The 17,702-nt window shown below is 36.2% G+C and overlaps 1 protein-coding gene across 3 annotated transcripts in view; it reads right to left on the bottom strand.

Annotated features, from left to right (window-relative positions):
- The window catches only part of ELMOD2 (ELMO domain containing 2), a 29,695-nt gene extending 12,435 nt beyond the window's left edge, over window positions 1-17,260 (bottom strand). Inside the window, exons 1-6 of one of the 3 annotated variants that reach the window (XM_517449.9) lie at window positions 17,089-17,260; window positions 15,789-15,939; window positions 13,855-13,883; window positions 5,526-5,623; window positions 3,815-3,944; window positions 1,046-1,179 (exon numbers count right to left, since the gene is read on the bottom strand). In XM_517449.9, the coding sequence (XP_517449.2) occupies window positions 1,046-1,179; window positions 3,815-3,944; window positions 5,526-5,623; window positions 13,855-13,883; window positions 15,789-15,930 (533 nt within the window). In that variant the 5' untranslated portion in view covers window positions 15,931-15,939; window positions 17,089-17,260. Of the gene's footprint in view, window positions 1-1,045; window positions 1,180-3,814; window positions 3,945-5,525; window positions 5,624-13,854; window positions 13,884-15,788; window positions 15,940-16,751 lie in introns of all 3 variants that reach the window. The other 2 variants (XM_009448324.5, XM_009448325.4) reach the window with 2 other exon arrangements.
- Window positions 17,261-17,702: the final 442 nt, after the last annotated feature.

The raw sequence follows: 17,702 nt of genomic DNA, 5'->3' as shown, positions 1-17,702 counted from the left end.
ATATCTGTAAACAATTAAAAAAACCATCAATATTAACCTAATTTAGCCAATATCAGGATTTTTTCACAGTAAGAATTATCCAAACTTTAATAGTCTAGCCTTCCCATTCTAGACATTTTATAGTCTATAAATCACAATTTCATGGACAGACCCAAACACTACAATTTGTACATTTGCATATCCTTATAGGAGGAAATTAATCTTCCAGGCTATCTTCTAGAATAGTTTTGGCTATCAATTGTGACTTCACTTACATATTTGGGGATTTTGATACATGTAGCTAATCATAAGTATTAAAGAAGATAAAGGAGAGAAAGTTCATACGGTAGTCTATACCAAGTCAGGAATGCAGGTAGGTAAGTTGTCACAGGTGGTGAAGAACATATGTAAAGAGACTATTATCACCTTATCTGGTTATATTTGCCAAAATAGAATCAGAGAGCCCAGAGAGAAAAAGCAAGTGAATAAAGGCAGTAGGAGCATACATAATTCTTTAAGAGGAATCAGAATGGAAATCAGAAAGAAAAAGGAGAGGAAAGCATTGGTAAGTAAAGAAATCACATACACAATTATATTTCCACCAATGTCTTTTTTTTTTTTTTTAAAGACAGGGTCTTGCTCTGTCACCCAGGCTGGAGGTGGCACAATCATGACTCACTGTAAACTTGAATTCCTGGGCTCAGGCAATCCTTCTGCCTCAGCCTCCCAAGTGGCTGGACTACAGGCAAATGCCACCATGCCTGGCTAATTATTTTTGTAGAGACAGGGTCTCACTATATTGCTCAGATTGGTCTCAAACTTCTGGCTTCAAGTGATCCTCTGGCCTCAGCCTCCCAAAGTGCTGGGATTACAGGCGTGAGCCACTGTGCCTGGCCTCCAATATCTTCATATTGTTGCCAACACATTAGCAAATACTTCCAGCACTGCAGTTATTAAAATTCAGAGATAGTATGAATCAACTAGATCACTTCTTATTAGAAGTAACTAGATCAGAGATTAAATGTAATTTCATTTAGGGAAGAAAAGAAAGTTTACTTTCACTTACACAAGATTGATTAATCCAAGTATGCCCATGCCTCTGAAGTCTGTCTTGGGATCATCACCCTGAAAACCAATTTCAGCCCACTGCTTGGAGATTCTAGCGTTTAACTTCTTCGTGGGCATTAGAAGATTCCAAAGCTGTACAAATATATTTCCATTATTGAGACATTTTCTTTCTCATAGCTTGTAACTAGTAATTTAATGCTATCAAATAACTTTTGTAGAAAAACCACAGGTTAAGCAAAGACTTTAGAACATTTTTCAATTATCCTAAAACACGCAGCACATTTATTCCCATTAAAAAGCCTGGTATAAAGAACAGATTTTGAAAAGATAACAAATAATACACAAAAATATTAAACAATGAGATGTCTTTATTTACTAATTAATACAGATATGCCCAGAACTGGTAAAGTGCTTGAGAAAAACACAGTATTTTAGGAACTTAGCCCTTGCTTCAGATACTGTATAGTTAAACAGGCTCTATTATAATGGTGGGTTAATAGTCCCTATCAGAATGAAAATAGGTGTAAGACAGAAGAGCATGAAGAAATGATACTGATAGCATTCCAACTTGTTTTACAAATTTTCAGTTTAAAAAAATACGATTTGGTTTTAAATAAATATCTTTAATGATGAGGATTTAAGAAAAACTATCAAGCCGGGCATGGTGGCTCATGCCTGTAATCCCAGCACTTTGGGAGGCCGAGGCAGGTGGATCACGAGGTCAGGAGATCAAGACCATCCTGGCTAACACGGTGAAACCCCATCTCTACTAAAAATACAAAAAATTAGCCAGGCGTGGTGGCAGGCGCCTGTGGTCCCAGCTACTCAGGAGGCTGAGACAGGAGAATGGCGTGAACCCGGGAGGCGGAGCTTGCAGTGAGCTGAGATGGCGCCACTGCACTCCAGCCTGGGCGACAGAGCAAGACTCCATCTCAAAAAGGAAAAAAAAAAAACCAACTATCAAATATTACATACCAATAAACTAATCAATGCAAAATAAAGAAAATTTATTGTTTAAATTCAATACCACAAGCCATCAAATGAAAGAAGCTTACAGAAGTTGACTAAAGAAGGTTTGCGAAAATTTGCAAAACAGAAATACTTTCATTTTTTTCCCATTTCATTACCATTTAAAGCATTGTTGAATAAGGACCCCTAATGAAAGGAGTATTCTGTTACCTAAAATAAAATGTGAAGTGACCTTGCTTTAAAACAGGGTCAAGACTGGCTCTGAAGCTAAATTCAATCATTACATTAGGTTTACCTGGTCACTACTTTTATTATCAACACCTGTGACTTGCTTACATTAGCCTCTCTCCATGAATTCTGCAAGGAGTTTGATTATGCCAATGATAAGGCCTCAGTGACGTGGTGAGAGCCACAGTGTACAACCACTAGTATTAAAAATTTAATATGCATGAATATTGAATTTCTGGGTTCCATTCCTGAAAATTCTAATTTTGTAAGTCTAAGGTGGAACTTTGGAGTGTACATAGTAAACGCTATTTAACGCTAGTAAAGGTGGTCCTCGGACTACACTTAAAGCAAGACGGATTACATAGCTCTTCACCCAGTAAGACTGCTGAGTATGTGTAGTGTAGAACTGAATTTCACCATGAAGCACCAAGGTAAAATTCCCTGGACTAGAGGGCTAGGACTTGTACTTTTTTCCCTCAAAAGGAAAGGTATCGTGTAGCAAGGGCCTAACATGAAGGGAAAAATGATGACAATGGGGACAGAAATAGCAGTTAATCCTCAGTAAGTGCCAGGTACTATTTTAACTTTAAATATAAAAACTCATCCATACAATAACCCTTTGAGATACATATTTGTATTATCCTCATTTAACAAAATACACTTTTAATGAAAAAAAAAAGCCTTTATTGTTTTTAAACTTGTATCGCTTAGTGTTACTTAGATAGTATCAATGTTTGTTTCCACAGTACTTTTTGTTATAAAGAACTCCTAATTCCAAGTGCAATGCACTATTTTCTTTAACGATTTTAAAATAAAATTGGAATAGGTGTAGAGGATGGGCAGGAGATTCAGCTCTGTTCCAGGCCCTACCATTCTAGTACTAAAGCAAATCCCTTCATCTCCCTGGTCCTTAGAATCTTCATCCCTCAAACGAAGGGGCTAGTCTAGATGATCTGTAAAGCTTACTCTAGGTCTATTACTCTTTAATTTTGGCACCTCATTGGCTTTATGCATTTATACTTTAGAAATAAGAAACAGGAAAATCCTAAGTAAATAATTTTTACTTTCTTAAAGTTTAAATCTTTTGTGGCATTACTTGGCAATTAACATTCCATAAGTCCCAAAAGATTGGACATAATAATCTGAAAAGGGACACACATGTTTTCAACTTGTAAGTAGCTGAAAAAATGCTTAACTTATATGAGCAATTTGTATAAAAAGTAGGAGAAAAATCTGAAACTTGTAGACATGTACTTTTTGGTTGAAAAGATCTCTATAGGTTTTTATTTCAGAAATAAAAACATTAAAATACAATTTATTTGAATATATTTATTCATATAAATATATATTCATTATATATTTATAATAATGCTTATCAGAAAATGATAAAAATAGCTAACTAAAAATCTTTCCATATCAGTGAAATCCAGCATAATAAAATTCTCTAAGGGCAAAGAAACCATATAAGCCTAGCCATATAAGCCTCTAGAATTTGCAGACTTTACTTAGCTGAAGCCTGATTTATTTTTCTAGCGTTCAACAACTCCACATAAAGAAAACAGAAATTTACCTTCATGAGTAGCTCTTCATGCTGTAGGTTATCAGAATCATATGGCCTTTTCCTCACACTTTCTACATCCAAATACAGCTGTTTATAACCAGTTATCTGCAGTAAGCACATCTTCATGCAGATTTTAAAACTAAAAATGATAAAATTATTTTTAAAAAGCATACCCTCTTATCACAATAAAGTCTTTCATAGCCTGTGGTTCATATGTCTATTTAGAAAGCATTTCCTGGCTTTCAGTTTAATATAAGACCCACCAAAGGCCACCTTAAATACAAAACATTATGTAAAGTACTATATAGGATACAAGGCCTAGAAAGAGGGCAAGACATGGTAGGAATGGCAAACTTCACAACTGTAAGGATTTGTGAAGGATTTTCTCTTCATGTTTTCTCTGGGCAATCCTATACATTCCTAAATCTTTATTGCCAGATACCACCAGTAGACTTAATTTTCCAAGTATATATAAAACAAATAGCTCCACAACAGGTTATCTCAGCTCTAAATAAAACTGCTTCTCTTCCCTAAAGAAACATGCTCTTTCTTTAGTGTCTACATCTATTAATGACATCGCTACCCGTTAGTTCCCCAAGCTACAACACTCCAAGTTCTGACCTGCCTCTCTCCATCACAATGTGTCAAAAGATCCCCATACGCTAATCCTTTCTATCTCTGAAATGTCCTTCAAAGCAATCCTCATAGCACTCTTTCTCCTACTTCATTTATGCCTTTGTCATCTTATCTGAATAACTCAAATTTCCTATTCTTTATTCCTTCTGCCAGCCTCCCACATTATCAAATCTACTCTCCATCTTCCTAAAATACATATCTAAAAATGTAGCTTGTTTGCTTAAAAACCAGAGGACAACATCTACATCCTTCAGTATGGCATACAAGACTCTGCAATGTATCAATCTAGCATTTCACTCATTTCTCCAGCCACTACTCTGCTCATATTCAATGATCCAGCTACAAATAACTCCCTATCATTCCAGATACAAAAGTATTAATATTTCTATGTCTCTGTGCCTTGTTGGCACTGTTCCCCTACCCATTCATCAAGGTCCAGTGTAAATACCACCTCTTGGGTGGAACTATCCTCACAGTTCCCTCCTAGACCGTTCCTCGTCTCAGCTGAAATAAATTGTTCCTTCCTCTATATTCACATAGAAAATGCTGAATGAAGGAAAAAGTGTGAAATACTATGTCAACATACCAGCGCTGGGAACACAGAAATGGGATAAGTCCTCTTCTTATGGAACTTAGAATTTACAGAGGGAAGGACAAGAGTTAATCAATGACTACAGTACAATGGGTTAAATGGTATGATAGCACTATGAGATGCCACAGCAATGCACCTAACTCAGAACGGAGGAGCCTGGGAGGACCTTACTAGAGGAGGACATAGGAACTGTATTTCAAAAGACATAGTAGCCAAAGTTATTAACCTTGGGAAAGTCATGGTAAGACATCTTGAAGAAGGCAGATGATATACTGGCATTAGTACTGGACTGGAAACCAAGAGATACAGGTTCTAGTCCTGATTCTATCACTGCCCTCTCTGGATCTCAACTGCTCCTCTTGTGAAGTGAGAGCGCTGAATCAGATGATCTCCACAAACCCTTCAGCTCTAAAGTGTTACAACAGTGTGTGGTCTTGATACCTCACAGGCTATAAATGCATAATAAAAAAGAATAATGTAAAAAACGCACACCTGGCATCCTTCTCAGGGTTAATATTCTTTTCCTTCATAATATCATCTACACATTTGTCCACTTCACTCTGAACAACATGTGTCGCCTTCTGTAAAACCTATTTATGTAAAAGAAAGCCAAATGAGAAAAATTCTTTGTAGCTGAAAAAGACATAGTTGTGAGACATTTAATCAACCTTACAAAGTAGATATTAAAAATGCAAAATAAACCCAGTTTGTTTCAACCAGTTTATTTCACACTTTCTCTAGGGCTAAACTCATATATATATATATAGTTTTATAATAAAAGAACAGCAACGTGATGTACCAGAGGAAGGCTTCCTCAACTGAGTCAACAGGTTCTCAGCTGATGAGTTCTTAGCAAATGAGCTGCCACCATAGTGTTTATGAAGTAGATATTTTAATTACGTAATAAAAATCTTGAATGCATAAGTTTAAAAAATCAAATGCAGAAAAGAGTTGAATCTCAAAATCTTGTCTCCAGAGATCACCACTGGTAACAAACTGGCATTGGCAAAAACAAAATCAGATCAAATTTGAAAAACTGTAGGAATTTACTGTGCATACTGAAGAACAGTTCACAAACTAAGATTTCAAATCAAAACTGGTAAGAAAAATAAAAATAGAGTCCTTAGTTTAGATATACCCCAAGGCGAGAGAGAGAGAGAGAGGGAGAGAGAGAGAGAAAGAAACAGATTTCCCCAGAGAAAAGTAAAAGGTGAGAAGAAAATGGTCAAAGATCTATTAATAACAATCAGTAAAGATACTGATATGGTCAACAAAGTCTAGCTTGTCCAATCCTGAGATAATATGGGTACAGGAAGAGTGTTGAAGCTTAAATACCAGCACTGGTAAAAGGACTACCTTCGCCATGGGTAGTCATGGCAAAAGCCATACTTTTGCATGTATTACAAACTCCTAAAACATTAAAAATCCAGTTCAATGTCACTTCCTCTGTGAAGTCGTCCCCAGCCCTAGAGTTACCTACTTCCTTTCAGTCATACTTCAGTTAGAGAGCACTGACCACACCATATTTTCTCTATGTTCTCCACCAGCATTTGTCTCTCTTATTTACTCTTATATCTTGAGCGTCTAGGATAGCACATTACTGATTACATGCTCAAAACTTTGTTAAATACATTATGAACAAATGACTGATTGAATGAACTTGCCCAAGGCATATATAAATTTAGGGCAGAGTCAAGACAAGAAACCACATCTAGTTTCTAAGCAAATACTCTTTCCTATATATACTATTCCATTACTTTTTTAAAAATTGATTTATAATTTAAATACAGTGAAAGGCACGGATGTTGTCTGATCCGTTTTGACAAATACATACATCCAGATAATCCACACCCCTACTATGATACAGAACATTTCTATCATCCCAGAAAGTTCGTTTATGCCCCTTTTCAATCAATTCTTCCTTCAAGAAGCAACCACTGTTCTGATTTCTACCACCATAGCTTAGCTGTGTGCACATAAATGGAATCAAAGTACGTACTCTTTTGTGTCTGGCTTCTTTTGTTCAACATAATGTTTCTAGGATTCATCCACATTCTTACTCATATCCACATTCTTTCTCATATCTGTAATTTGTCCCTTTTAATTGTTGAGTTGTATTGCATGAATATACCTCAATTTGCTTATTCATTCTCCTGGTACTGGAAATTTGCATTGTTCCCAGTTTGGGACCATACTTTATTATACTTTTGGTAAATATATATTTTCATTTCTTAGACACCTAAGAGTGAAATTACTAGGGCAGTATGTGCTTAACTTTGAATGAAATTGCCAAAACCATTTTCCACGGTGATAATATCATCTTCTGCTCCAACTGGTGTTTCCAACAGTAGTGTTGTTCGTCTATTTCATTTAGGTAACTTTTAGGTATGTAGTGTCTTCTCATTGTGATTTTAATTTGCATTTCCCTGATGACTAACAATGCTGAGCACTTTTCCAAGTGTGTATACATACACACACACACACACGTATATATACACTTTTGTCATGTGACTGTTCAAAGCTCTTGGCCATTAAAAATTCTGTTGCCTTTTTATTACTGAGTTATAAAAGTTATTTACTAGATACAAGTCCCTTATCAGATATATATGCTGCAAATACATTCTCAGTCTGTGGCCTGCCTATTCCTTTCCTTAAAGGTATCATTGATAAGCAGTTTTATTTTGATGAAGTTTAACTTTTCAATTTTTTTAAGTGGCAGCATAACTCAAGATGGAAGATATTCTCCTATGCTTGCTTTCAGAAACTTTAAAGTTGTAGCTTAAACATAGGTCTAACATCCGTATTAAATTAGTTTTCATATATGGTAAGAGATTGAAGTTGAGGTTTCTTTTTTCCCCCATACATACCCAGTTGTTCCAGCACTATTTATTGAAAAGACTTTCTTCTCCTCATTGAATTGCTCTGATACTCTTGTTAAAAATTATGACACATTAGGTGTGGTCAATTTCTGGTCTCTCATCTGTTATATTCATCTTTTGACTAGAAAGTCTTAAAGTCAGGTAGTAGGGGTCCTTTTAGAAGGTTACGTGGGCTATTCTAGGTTCCTTCCATTTCTTTACAAACTTTAGAATGAGCTTGTCAGAATCTTCAAAAGTAGTCTGCAGGGGTTTTTACTGGAACTGCATTGAATCCATAGATCGATTTGGGAATTAACATCTTAATTCTGAGTCCTCCAATGGATGAATACAGTGTATGGTTCCATTTTCATCTTTCTCAGCAATCTTCTCTGGGAGTTTTAGTGCAGAAGTCTTATGCATCTTTCATTAAATTTAGCCCTGAATATTTTATGTTTTCTGGATGCTTTTGTAAGTGGTATTGTTCTTATTTTCCAAAAGTTTGTTGCTAACATACAGTAGTATACCATGTCCTGTAACACTATTAAATTCATTTACTAATAATGCCAGTAGTTTTTGTAGATTTCTTAGGATTTTCTACATTCACAAAGTACGTCATCTGTTAATATAATTTATTTCTTTCCAATCATTATGTCTTATATTGCTTCTTCTTGCCTTATTGCACTACTTAGGATCTCTAGTATGATGCTGAATAAAAGCAGAGAAAGTACATATATTTGTCTTGTTCCCAGTTAAATGTGGTGAGCATTCAATAATTCAGTGTTATGTATCATGTTAGCTGCAGGTTTTTCACAGGCTTTCATAGGTTGAGAAAGTTCCTTCTATGCCTAGTTGAGATTTTTTAATCATGAATTGGTACTGAATTCTGTCAAAAGTTTTTCAGTATCTGCTGAAATGTTCATATTTTTCTGATTTACTCTGTTAATGTGGTAAATTACATACATTGATTCTGAAAACTCAACATGACAGGCCAGGTGCAATGGCTCATGCCTGTAATCCCAGCACTTCAAGAGGCAGAGATGGGTGGATCACCTGATGTCAGGAGTTTGAGACCAGCCTGGGAAACATGGTAAAACCCTGTCTCTACTAAAAATACAAAAATTAGCCAGGCATGATGATGTGCACCTGCAACCCCAGCTACTCGAAAGACTGAGGTGAGAGAACTACTTGAACCCGGGAGGTGGAGGTTGCAGTGAGCCGAGATCATGCTACTGCACACCAGCCTGGTCAACAGAGCAAGGCTCTGTATCAAAAAAAAAAAAAAAAAAAAAAAAAACAACTCAACATGACATATTATCCTTTTTATGTATTACTGGGATCAATTTGCTAGCATTCTGTTAAGGACTTTTGCACCTATATTCATGAAGGACATTGAACTGTAATTTTCATATATTATATTGTCTATATCTGGCTTTAGTATCAAGATGATACTGGCCCCACAAAGTGTGTTTCTTTCTATTCTATTTCCTAGGAGTTAATGTAATAGTGGTATTATTTCTTCTCCCTTAAATGTTTAACACTTCACTAGTGAAGCCAAGATTAGAGATTTGTGAAAAAATTTGAAATTACAGTTTCTATTTCTTTTGTAAGTATACTACTATTTAGATTTTTAATCTCTTTTTGTGATAGTTTGGTAAGTTGTTTTTCAAGGACTTTGTCCATTTTGTATAAAATCAAACAATTTACTGGCATAAAGTTGTTCATAGAATCCCCTTATTATACTTTGAATGACTATAGGCTGTAGTGGAAAAGTAGAGGCCCAAAAATGCAAATGTGCATCACTATAGCATTAAAAGAAAACTAAACTAATGCCATAAAATGTATTTATTATTCAACTATTTAACAGCTACATTATTATTTAAACCCTAAGACAGCAGCTGCAATAAAAAGACAGCCACCAAAAACACTAATAGATTGCCAAAGTATTCCTCCCTAACTTTCAGAAATTCAAATGCCTGTATATGCATAAGTACAGTGGAGCTTTGCTACATTGTCATATATTGCATGGAAGCCAGACTTCTTAGCAGAATATTGAATTAGACTCCTCAAATTCTAATAAGTCATTAATTTTTATTTATAAATCCCGGTTTGTTAACCCTTAATATCTAATTGATAAATAGTCCTTAATCTAAAATATAAGCAAATAAGATTCAATTTTTAACAAAGAAAGAATGCACACTGTGGAACAGTGTACAATCCAACATGATCATACTTCAAGATCACTGCTTTAGGGAATCACTCTGAATAGACTAAAATCACTTTTATTCACAGCAATCATTGGTAATGCTAAGTACTCTCAAGTACCAAAGAGGTTTTCATGAATATCAAATTTCTAAAATGATTATGGTATATATTGGCTTAATTATATTATCATTAATATTATTAGTAACCACTATTTGTTGAATACTTACTAAGTATTGGGCATTCTCTTAGACTGTTTTCATAGTAATATCTCTAATTTCAAAACAACTATGTGGGTATGAATAGCTTTTAGAATGAGAAAATAAGTAACTTGTACAAAGTCAAACAACTGGTAATTGATAATATCAGGATTTGAACCCAGACTTTTTTATCGAATAAAAATGTAATTAGGTAAACCGAAATATCACAAAATGAGAAATAGATTTACCCTACAAAGTAAATGGAATATACAAATTAGGTGCAATACACACATAAATTATATTTTTAAATTGATAAGGCTACCTCTGTTTATTGGAAAGTTTGTCTTAGATTTAAAACCTTAAAAGAATAAATCGTAAGTGATTTAATTTCAGTATTTACCCATTTGTTGACCACTCTCTTTGCAGGATGCCCTCCAAAGTACTATAGCAATTTCTATTTTTGAATAATGAAGTTCATAAGAATACAATTTTAATGTTTACTTTTCAAGTGAACTTTTTAATAGCAAGAAACAGAGGTAAAAAATGATGAACATTTTATTTTTCTTTAACTTGTAACCACTACTTCAAAATCCCCAAACAGTCTAGTCTACATTTACCTCTTCCTTCTCTAAACTTCTACTTACAATTACATTCAATTCCAGTCTTCTTTTGTATGTCTTTTGAATATCCCAAAGACCCAGGTTGAATATTGAACATGTGGTAGTCATTCAAATCCTTGAATGGATTTGACCAAGGCACTGGAGTTCTTAAATGTAGCATCTTATGTATTGTTCCACTTAAGCTTGGCATGATTTTACCACACATACAATCCCATTAATAAATTCTGTGACCAAAACTGTTGTTACAAATGCAGTTATAACAATTACACTGATAGATGTGATACTGAGTCCCCAGTTCCAGAACCTCTACAGTAAATTAGTAAATAAAAGAAACACTACACGCTATTCTGAAAAAAGTAATTTTCATTTACTTATTATTCTTTATCCTCTTATTTTTCTCACTTATTCATTCATTCACTCAATAAATATTCAGAGTCCTTATCACATTCCAGGCACTGTTTCAGGTACTAGAAAAACATCAGTGAACAAAACAACAACAACAAAAAACAAGCAATGCCTTTTTCTTTTCAGGAATGGAAAAATAAGTAAGTAAAATATTTAGTATGCTAGTGATGGTCTGTGCTATGGTGAAACAATTAAGGAAAGGGGATCATAAAGAGAGACAAAGGTATACCCTTAGGTAGAGAATGGTCATGGAAAATCTCATAGAGAATGTCGTAACTGAGGAAAAACCTGAAAATGAGGAAGTGAGCTAAGCTTTTAAGCGGGAGAAGATAATTCTACTTAAACAGAAGACCTGGTGCAAAGGTCATAAACCAGAAGCATGCTGATGTGTTTGGAAAATAACAGGCAGCATAGTGGTGATGACCAGTGAGCAAGGCAAGAACAGTAGTAGATAAAGTCAGAGAGTAATGAAGGGGACCAGATAAGAGTTTTAGTGGACAGCAATGGCAGTGTTGGACAACTTCCAGGCTGAAAGATGTCAAGGTATTTGGAGGAACACACTACTGAAAAAATTGGTTGGAAGCTGGGATTGTGGGTATAACATAAAGAGCTCAGCTATGGTTTTACTCTCTTTACAATGTCGAGGCTTAAAGAAAACAGATTTCACAGAACAATTCATTCTAGAGGGTTCAGCACCCAAATAGTTCCAAACCAACTTGTTTAAGGTCAGTTTGAAAAACACACACAGTTTCCTATCGAAACAAAGTTAAAGCAGTTATGATCCACAACAGTCCCCAGACAGCATACTAATATGCTATTAGTGCCTCAAGACACTGCCCTCACCAGCAGGAACGGCTGCAGCAGTATCACCTGGGAACATGTTAGAAATGCAATCAGAACCAGACCAGAAATTCCGGGGATGGGTCCCAATAATCTGTGTTTTAACAGGCCTCCAGAAGATTTTGATTCTTTCCTAAGTTTAAGAACTACTCTTGTAATGGACCTGAAATATAACACCTCCCCAAGTGCATCTGCTAAAATTTGTAATATTGTTACTTTGGGAAACTGCATCCTATGTTTCAAATAAAAGAACTATACAAATAGATAAGGTATAAATAAATTTTGAGAACCAGCAACTTGTTAGCTTTCAGGACCTCCGCATCCTCATTTTAAAAAATATATTAATCACTCTCTAACAATTCTGAACAAAGGAGTGTAACTCTGGACTCTTCCCCCAAATATTCACTTATATATATGAGTTATTCTTAAATAGACCATTCTTAAAGAGTATAACTAAATCATTAAAGTACCTATTTTAAAGGTTACTCTTCAGAACATAACAGATATGCTTGCAACTCTCAAGAAGGTCTATTTTATTTCTGGCACGATTCATATTACTAGACAGTAGCAAATCAACATTTTTGACCTTGAGCCACATTTTACATCATGATCAAGAACATTCATGTGGATGTCCAAAATACACACAGATGTACACAGAAATATTTAAAATAATTATAACAGTATAAAAAATTCCTAAAATACATTTAACCATATTATGACCAATGGTTTCTAAATATTTTCTGTTCTATTCCTATTATTGTTTAATACTGGTTGTGTTCTATTATGGGATTTCAAACAATGGTCTAGATGACCCGTATTCTATCCTTGCCACACCAAATAATCTACATGTAGACAAAATTGTGAACTACAATAGGGAAGTAACAGCATGTGGTAGACTGAATTATTGGTCCCAATTCTTCATTACCTTGTAATTGAATTATACAACCTACTCCCTACCATAGCCTTACGGTGGGCATATCATATTTCTCCACCCCTTGACTTGGGCTTGGCCATGTAACTTGTTTTAACTAACAGGTTGCTAACAGACATGACACAAAGAGACTTAAAATATGTTTGTGTAGTTGGGCCTTTAGTTATCCATGGTGAAAACATTCACCAGATACCTGTTAACCCCCTACCTGAGTCCCAGATGAGAAAAATGGAATAGACAGGAACTTGGCCCCAGCTTGAAGTAAGGCTTCTCCAGCTGACCCATAAACATATGAGCAAGAAACAACTTATCGTTTTATGCCCCTGAGATTTTATTATAGTTTGTTACACAGCAAAAGCTGACTAATACATAGCATGAATTATGACTTATTTTAGCTCAAAAGGTACACAACCCAGGGTTTTCTCTATCCTAAGTTGCTTTTCTCTCATATAATCTATCCTGAGGACACAGTCTAAAAGACGACTTTCCTCCTAAGGCCCTGCTTTCCTAAAAGCTATCAACTCTTAAGCAAAATAAACAAATAAAACCTCAGAACAGGACAAATTATTCAAGTATTTTCTTTGAAATACACACGAAAAACACATATATAGAGAAATGTTTGAAAACAGAATATTACCTCTAAACGGGGAAAATTTCACTCAGTGCTCACTATAGAAAACACTCTTCTAGCAGGGCACTTTTTATTTTTTTAAGAAAAAATATGTCCACGTTAAGTTTTCTAGAGTTACCACCTTTATGTTATCCTACCTTATTCTTGGAGTATGTCAAGGAATTTTCTGAAATGACAAAAAAAAAAAAAAAGATGTTATCACTTAAATACTGTTTGTCAATTACCCTATAATAAACAACTAGTAAAAATATCAAACCAGTAACAAACTAATAGTTCCAGGAGATATAATTTCTATATAACAGGAAGCATTTTAAAATTTAATCTTACAGTATAAATATATGATTTCAAAAAACTCAACCAAACACAAAATACCTATTCAAAGAGGTGACACCAACCTCATTACCTGGGGTCATGTGTTTCTGTTTAGACCCCAAAGTGTCTACTAACCACTGCAAATGCACCCATAATTGTGTCACAGTAGCTCAGGTCCCAGAAACTCATCTTAAGACTACAATGAGAGTGCTCTCTACTGCATTTTCATTTGTTAGCCTGAGCCTTTAGATTTGAGGTGATAGCAACCAAATCGTACAACAAATAGGCAAGGACTTCAGATTATCTGGTCAACCCTTCTGTCACCAGACAAATAGCTTCTCCATTCCTGGTTTCTATATCAAGAATCACAAGAACATTTTTATTGGTCTATTTAAAAAATTTTCTGGCACATTTACGAATAATCTTTTCTCAGCAATTTGAAAAATTTAGGAAAAATGCTTTTGCCACAAACAAATGCCTTTATATATATTCTTCCCCCACACTATAAAACACCAACCCATACTGTCTGAAGAGATTTCTTATCAAGAGGTACTTTGTTCTTTTGAGTAGTCAAAAGGGCAAATTAAAAGAGCAGCAATAATTTAAGTCAACCATGAAGTTGTAAGAAAACTAGGAAAGTAATTAAACTTAATCAACCAGCTGCCATGAGGCAGCGTCTGTCTGTCATTCTTCCGATGTTGTCTTGGATACAGGTTCCATTTGCCAATACTCCACTCTCTTAACCTGACAGGGGTTGATTTCTCAGTCGAAGCACACTTGATCAACACAAAAAAAAAATCTGGCTAATTCACAATTTTCCGTTTAACACAGAGAGCATGAGCTAGAGCACTTCTCTGCTCTTCCTTACCCTGGCTGAAAAGAAGCGACTTCAAACCACAGTTCTTACTCATCTGTGTTCAAATTTTAGAGTAAAATTTTCAATGAAGCACTGAAAACTGATGTATTTTAGAAGGTAACAGAGCAACACTGTTCAACAGAAATATAACACAAGCCAAAATGTGACCCATTTGTGTACTTTAAAATTCTCTATAGCCACATTAAAGTAAAAAGAAACAGATAACATTTTAATATATTTTTAACCCAACATATCCAAAATATTACCATTTCAACATACAAAGAATATAAACAATTACTGAGACTTTTTACATTTTCTTATAAGTCTTTGAAATACAGTTTATATTTTACACTTACAGCACATCTCAATTTAGACTAGCCACATTTCAAATACTCAATATAATGTGGCTATTGGCTATGGTATTGGACAGTGAGAATGAGTCTAATAATCTTTCCTAGAGACCACTGGATACATAATTACGGGCCTTTCATAAGTAACAGTAAGAAAGTAAAAGACTGATGAAGGATCCTAAGTATAAAAATGGATGTAGACTGAGGCACTCATTCTTCCCACCATGTGAGTGAAAATTTCAAAGGGATTATATAAGTATAGAAATTTTTCACCAGAAAATAGGTTGCAACTATAATCTAAGGAATAACCGATAAACTTCAGGAGCCAGAGAAGATAATTCTTTCCACACATAAGCAATTAAATAACCACTTTCTTTTTCTATAAATTCATACAATTTTAGAGCTGAAGGAGTCAAAGCGGGACTTCAGAGCTTATGAAATTCAGTTTAAGTGACTTGTCAGGATACAAAAGAAATACATCTGTCACTGTGAGTCCTGAGAAAAACACTCAGTTAAACTTTTATTAGTACTTTTTCTTTTTGAATAACATTACCTATCCTGTGTGTCCTTTGTGCACCTACATAGGTATCAAATATTCGCTGCAATTCACACTTCCCAGTCATCTGTCGTAATAGCCATTTCATCCAAAATCGAAAAAAGTGCCCATAGAAGAACTCCCACAAAGAAATAAACATTTTTTTTTCCTGGAGGAGGGAAATATACAAGACAAGCTTAATGACCTTAAACTGAATTTTAAAATTAAAAAAATTAGTTTATACAACTGATCAAATCTCAAATTATGTATCTATTATTTCATTGTGTCTGTTTTGTGACAGTTTAATTAGGCATTTAAAAACAATAGCAGGTGTAATATATACCGCTATTAATTAAATGATGATCAAATGGCCAATTTATCACTTTTTCAAAACTAAAATTCAAACAATGTACTCAAACTATTCTGTGGCTTGAAAGAGTAACAGAATGGTTTGCACTTTTTGCTAAATAATTGTATTTCATATCTTAGTTTCCTAACTTCCCATTCTTTGAGAACTGGGGCTCAACAGTTCAAGATCAAGAGGACTCCAACTAATCAACAATTAAAATATATACCAAAACATCAGAGTTGTTTTTATAGAATACACTCTTCTTATCCCATGTGGATAATTCGTTACAACTGTCCCAGTCAGGTGATGCCAGCAAATAAAAACACTACAAACTTAAGTATACAAGTTGAACACTGAGTATATAACACCTTAGCTCATTCTTGATTTTCCATTCAATAGGTCAAGGGCAGAAATACTGACAAGTTTTTGTTTTGCTAAGTACACACTCGATACAACTATATCTTATGCCATAAGAAAATTCTTCAGCTTCTAAATGAAAAAGTCAGGGAGATACTAGTGAGAGGGAGATACTTAAAAACAAAATTGCTCGTCTCCTTCCTGCCTTAAACATTCCCACAGACACGTCATCTCTGGACTAGGGCCTGAGGAGGGACTGTCGAAGTTCGAAGTACCCGCACGTCAGTGCAGAAACAGCGCATAGCACAGCTGGGTTGATCATTATCTTGAAAATCAAGCCATCTAGTCCGCGCTCATTAGGACAAAAGCGCAGAACTGCCGAGCAGAGGGGATGCACACGTAGCGGCGCCTGAGCACCCCAGGGCTCTGGGCGTCTCTGCGCCGACCCCCCTCGCGCGCCGCCCGCGAATGGGAGGGCAGGGCTCGCACAAAGACCCGCCGGCCCAGGCGCCCCCGGGTTCCCGCAGAACCCCGCGGGGCTCGCGAGCCCGCGCGCTCTCAGCGCAGCCGCACCGATGCAGCCGGGGCAAGAGGAAAAGAAACAGCAGCCACCTCACAGGAGCGGAAGAACTAGGGGGAGCAGGAGCTGCCTCGGTTTCCCCACTGCAAACAGCCGGCAACGGAAACGACGGAACACTCCCTTCAAGCACCGCGACCCGGAAGTCAGGGAGCGAGGGCGCGGACCCGCCTTCCCAGGGCCACTGCCCGCCCCGCCCCTCCGGCCTCTTCCGATTGGCCCGCGCTCCACCTATTGCTAACGCTGGAGAGAGGTCGAGCTGAGTGGCCCAGGCGCGAGGGCTCAGATACTAGGGACGCCCAGACGGTTTCCCTGGCAACGGTGGCCAGGAGCCCCGCCCCGCGCCGGAGTAGCGCCTCCTAGCGCTGCGCTGGAGACTTTTCCCTCCTCGAACCTCAGGTCCTTAGCGCGGGTTGACACCTTGTACTATTCCTAGGCTCCAAGCGCGGAAGAAACCCTGTGCTTACGGTAACTTATAGTGCCTTAGTTACAAAAGCGCTTTCATCTGCATTGAATCTTAATTCTGTGAAGTAATTATGAATAACTCCACTTTATGCACGAGAAAAGGGAACCGGCTACTTGACTGTGGCCAATACGTGGCAGATGAGGAAAGTCCATGTGTTGAGAAACGAAGTTTGGACTTTATCCT

Source organism: Pan troglodytes, chromosome 3 (genome assembly GCF_028858775.2).
Source record: "Pan troglodytes isolate AG18354 chromosome 3, NHGRI_mPanTro3-v2.0_pri, whole genome shotgun sequence".
NCBI lineage: Eukaryota > Metazoa > Chordata > Mammalia > Primates > Hominidae > Pan > Pan troglodytes.
The sequence above is the reverse complement of the archived record's forward strand: the minus strand, read 5'-3'. Positions and strand labels throughout refer to the sequence as shown.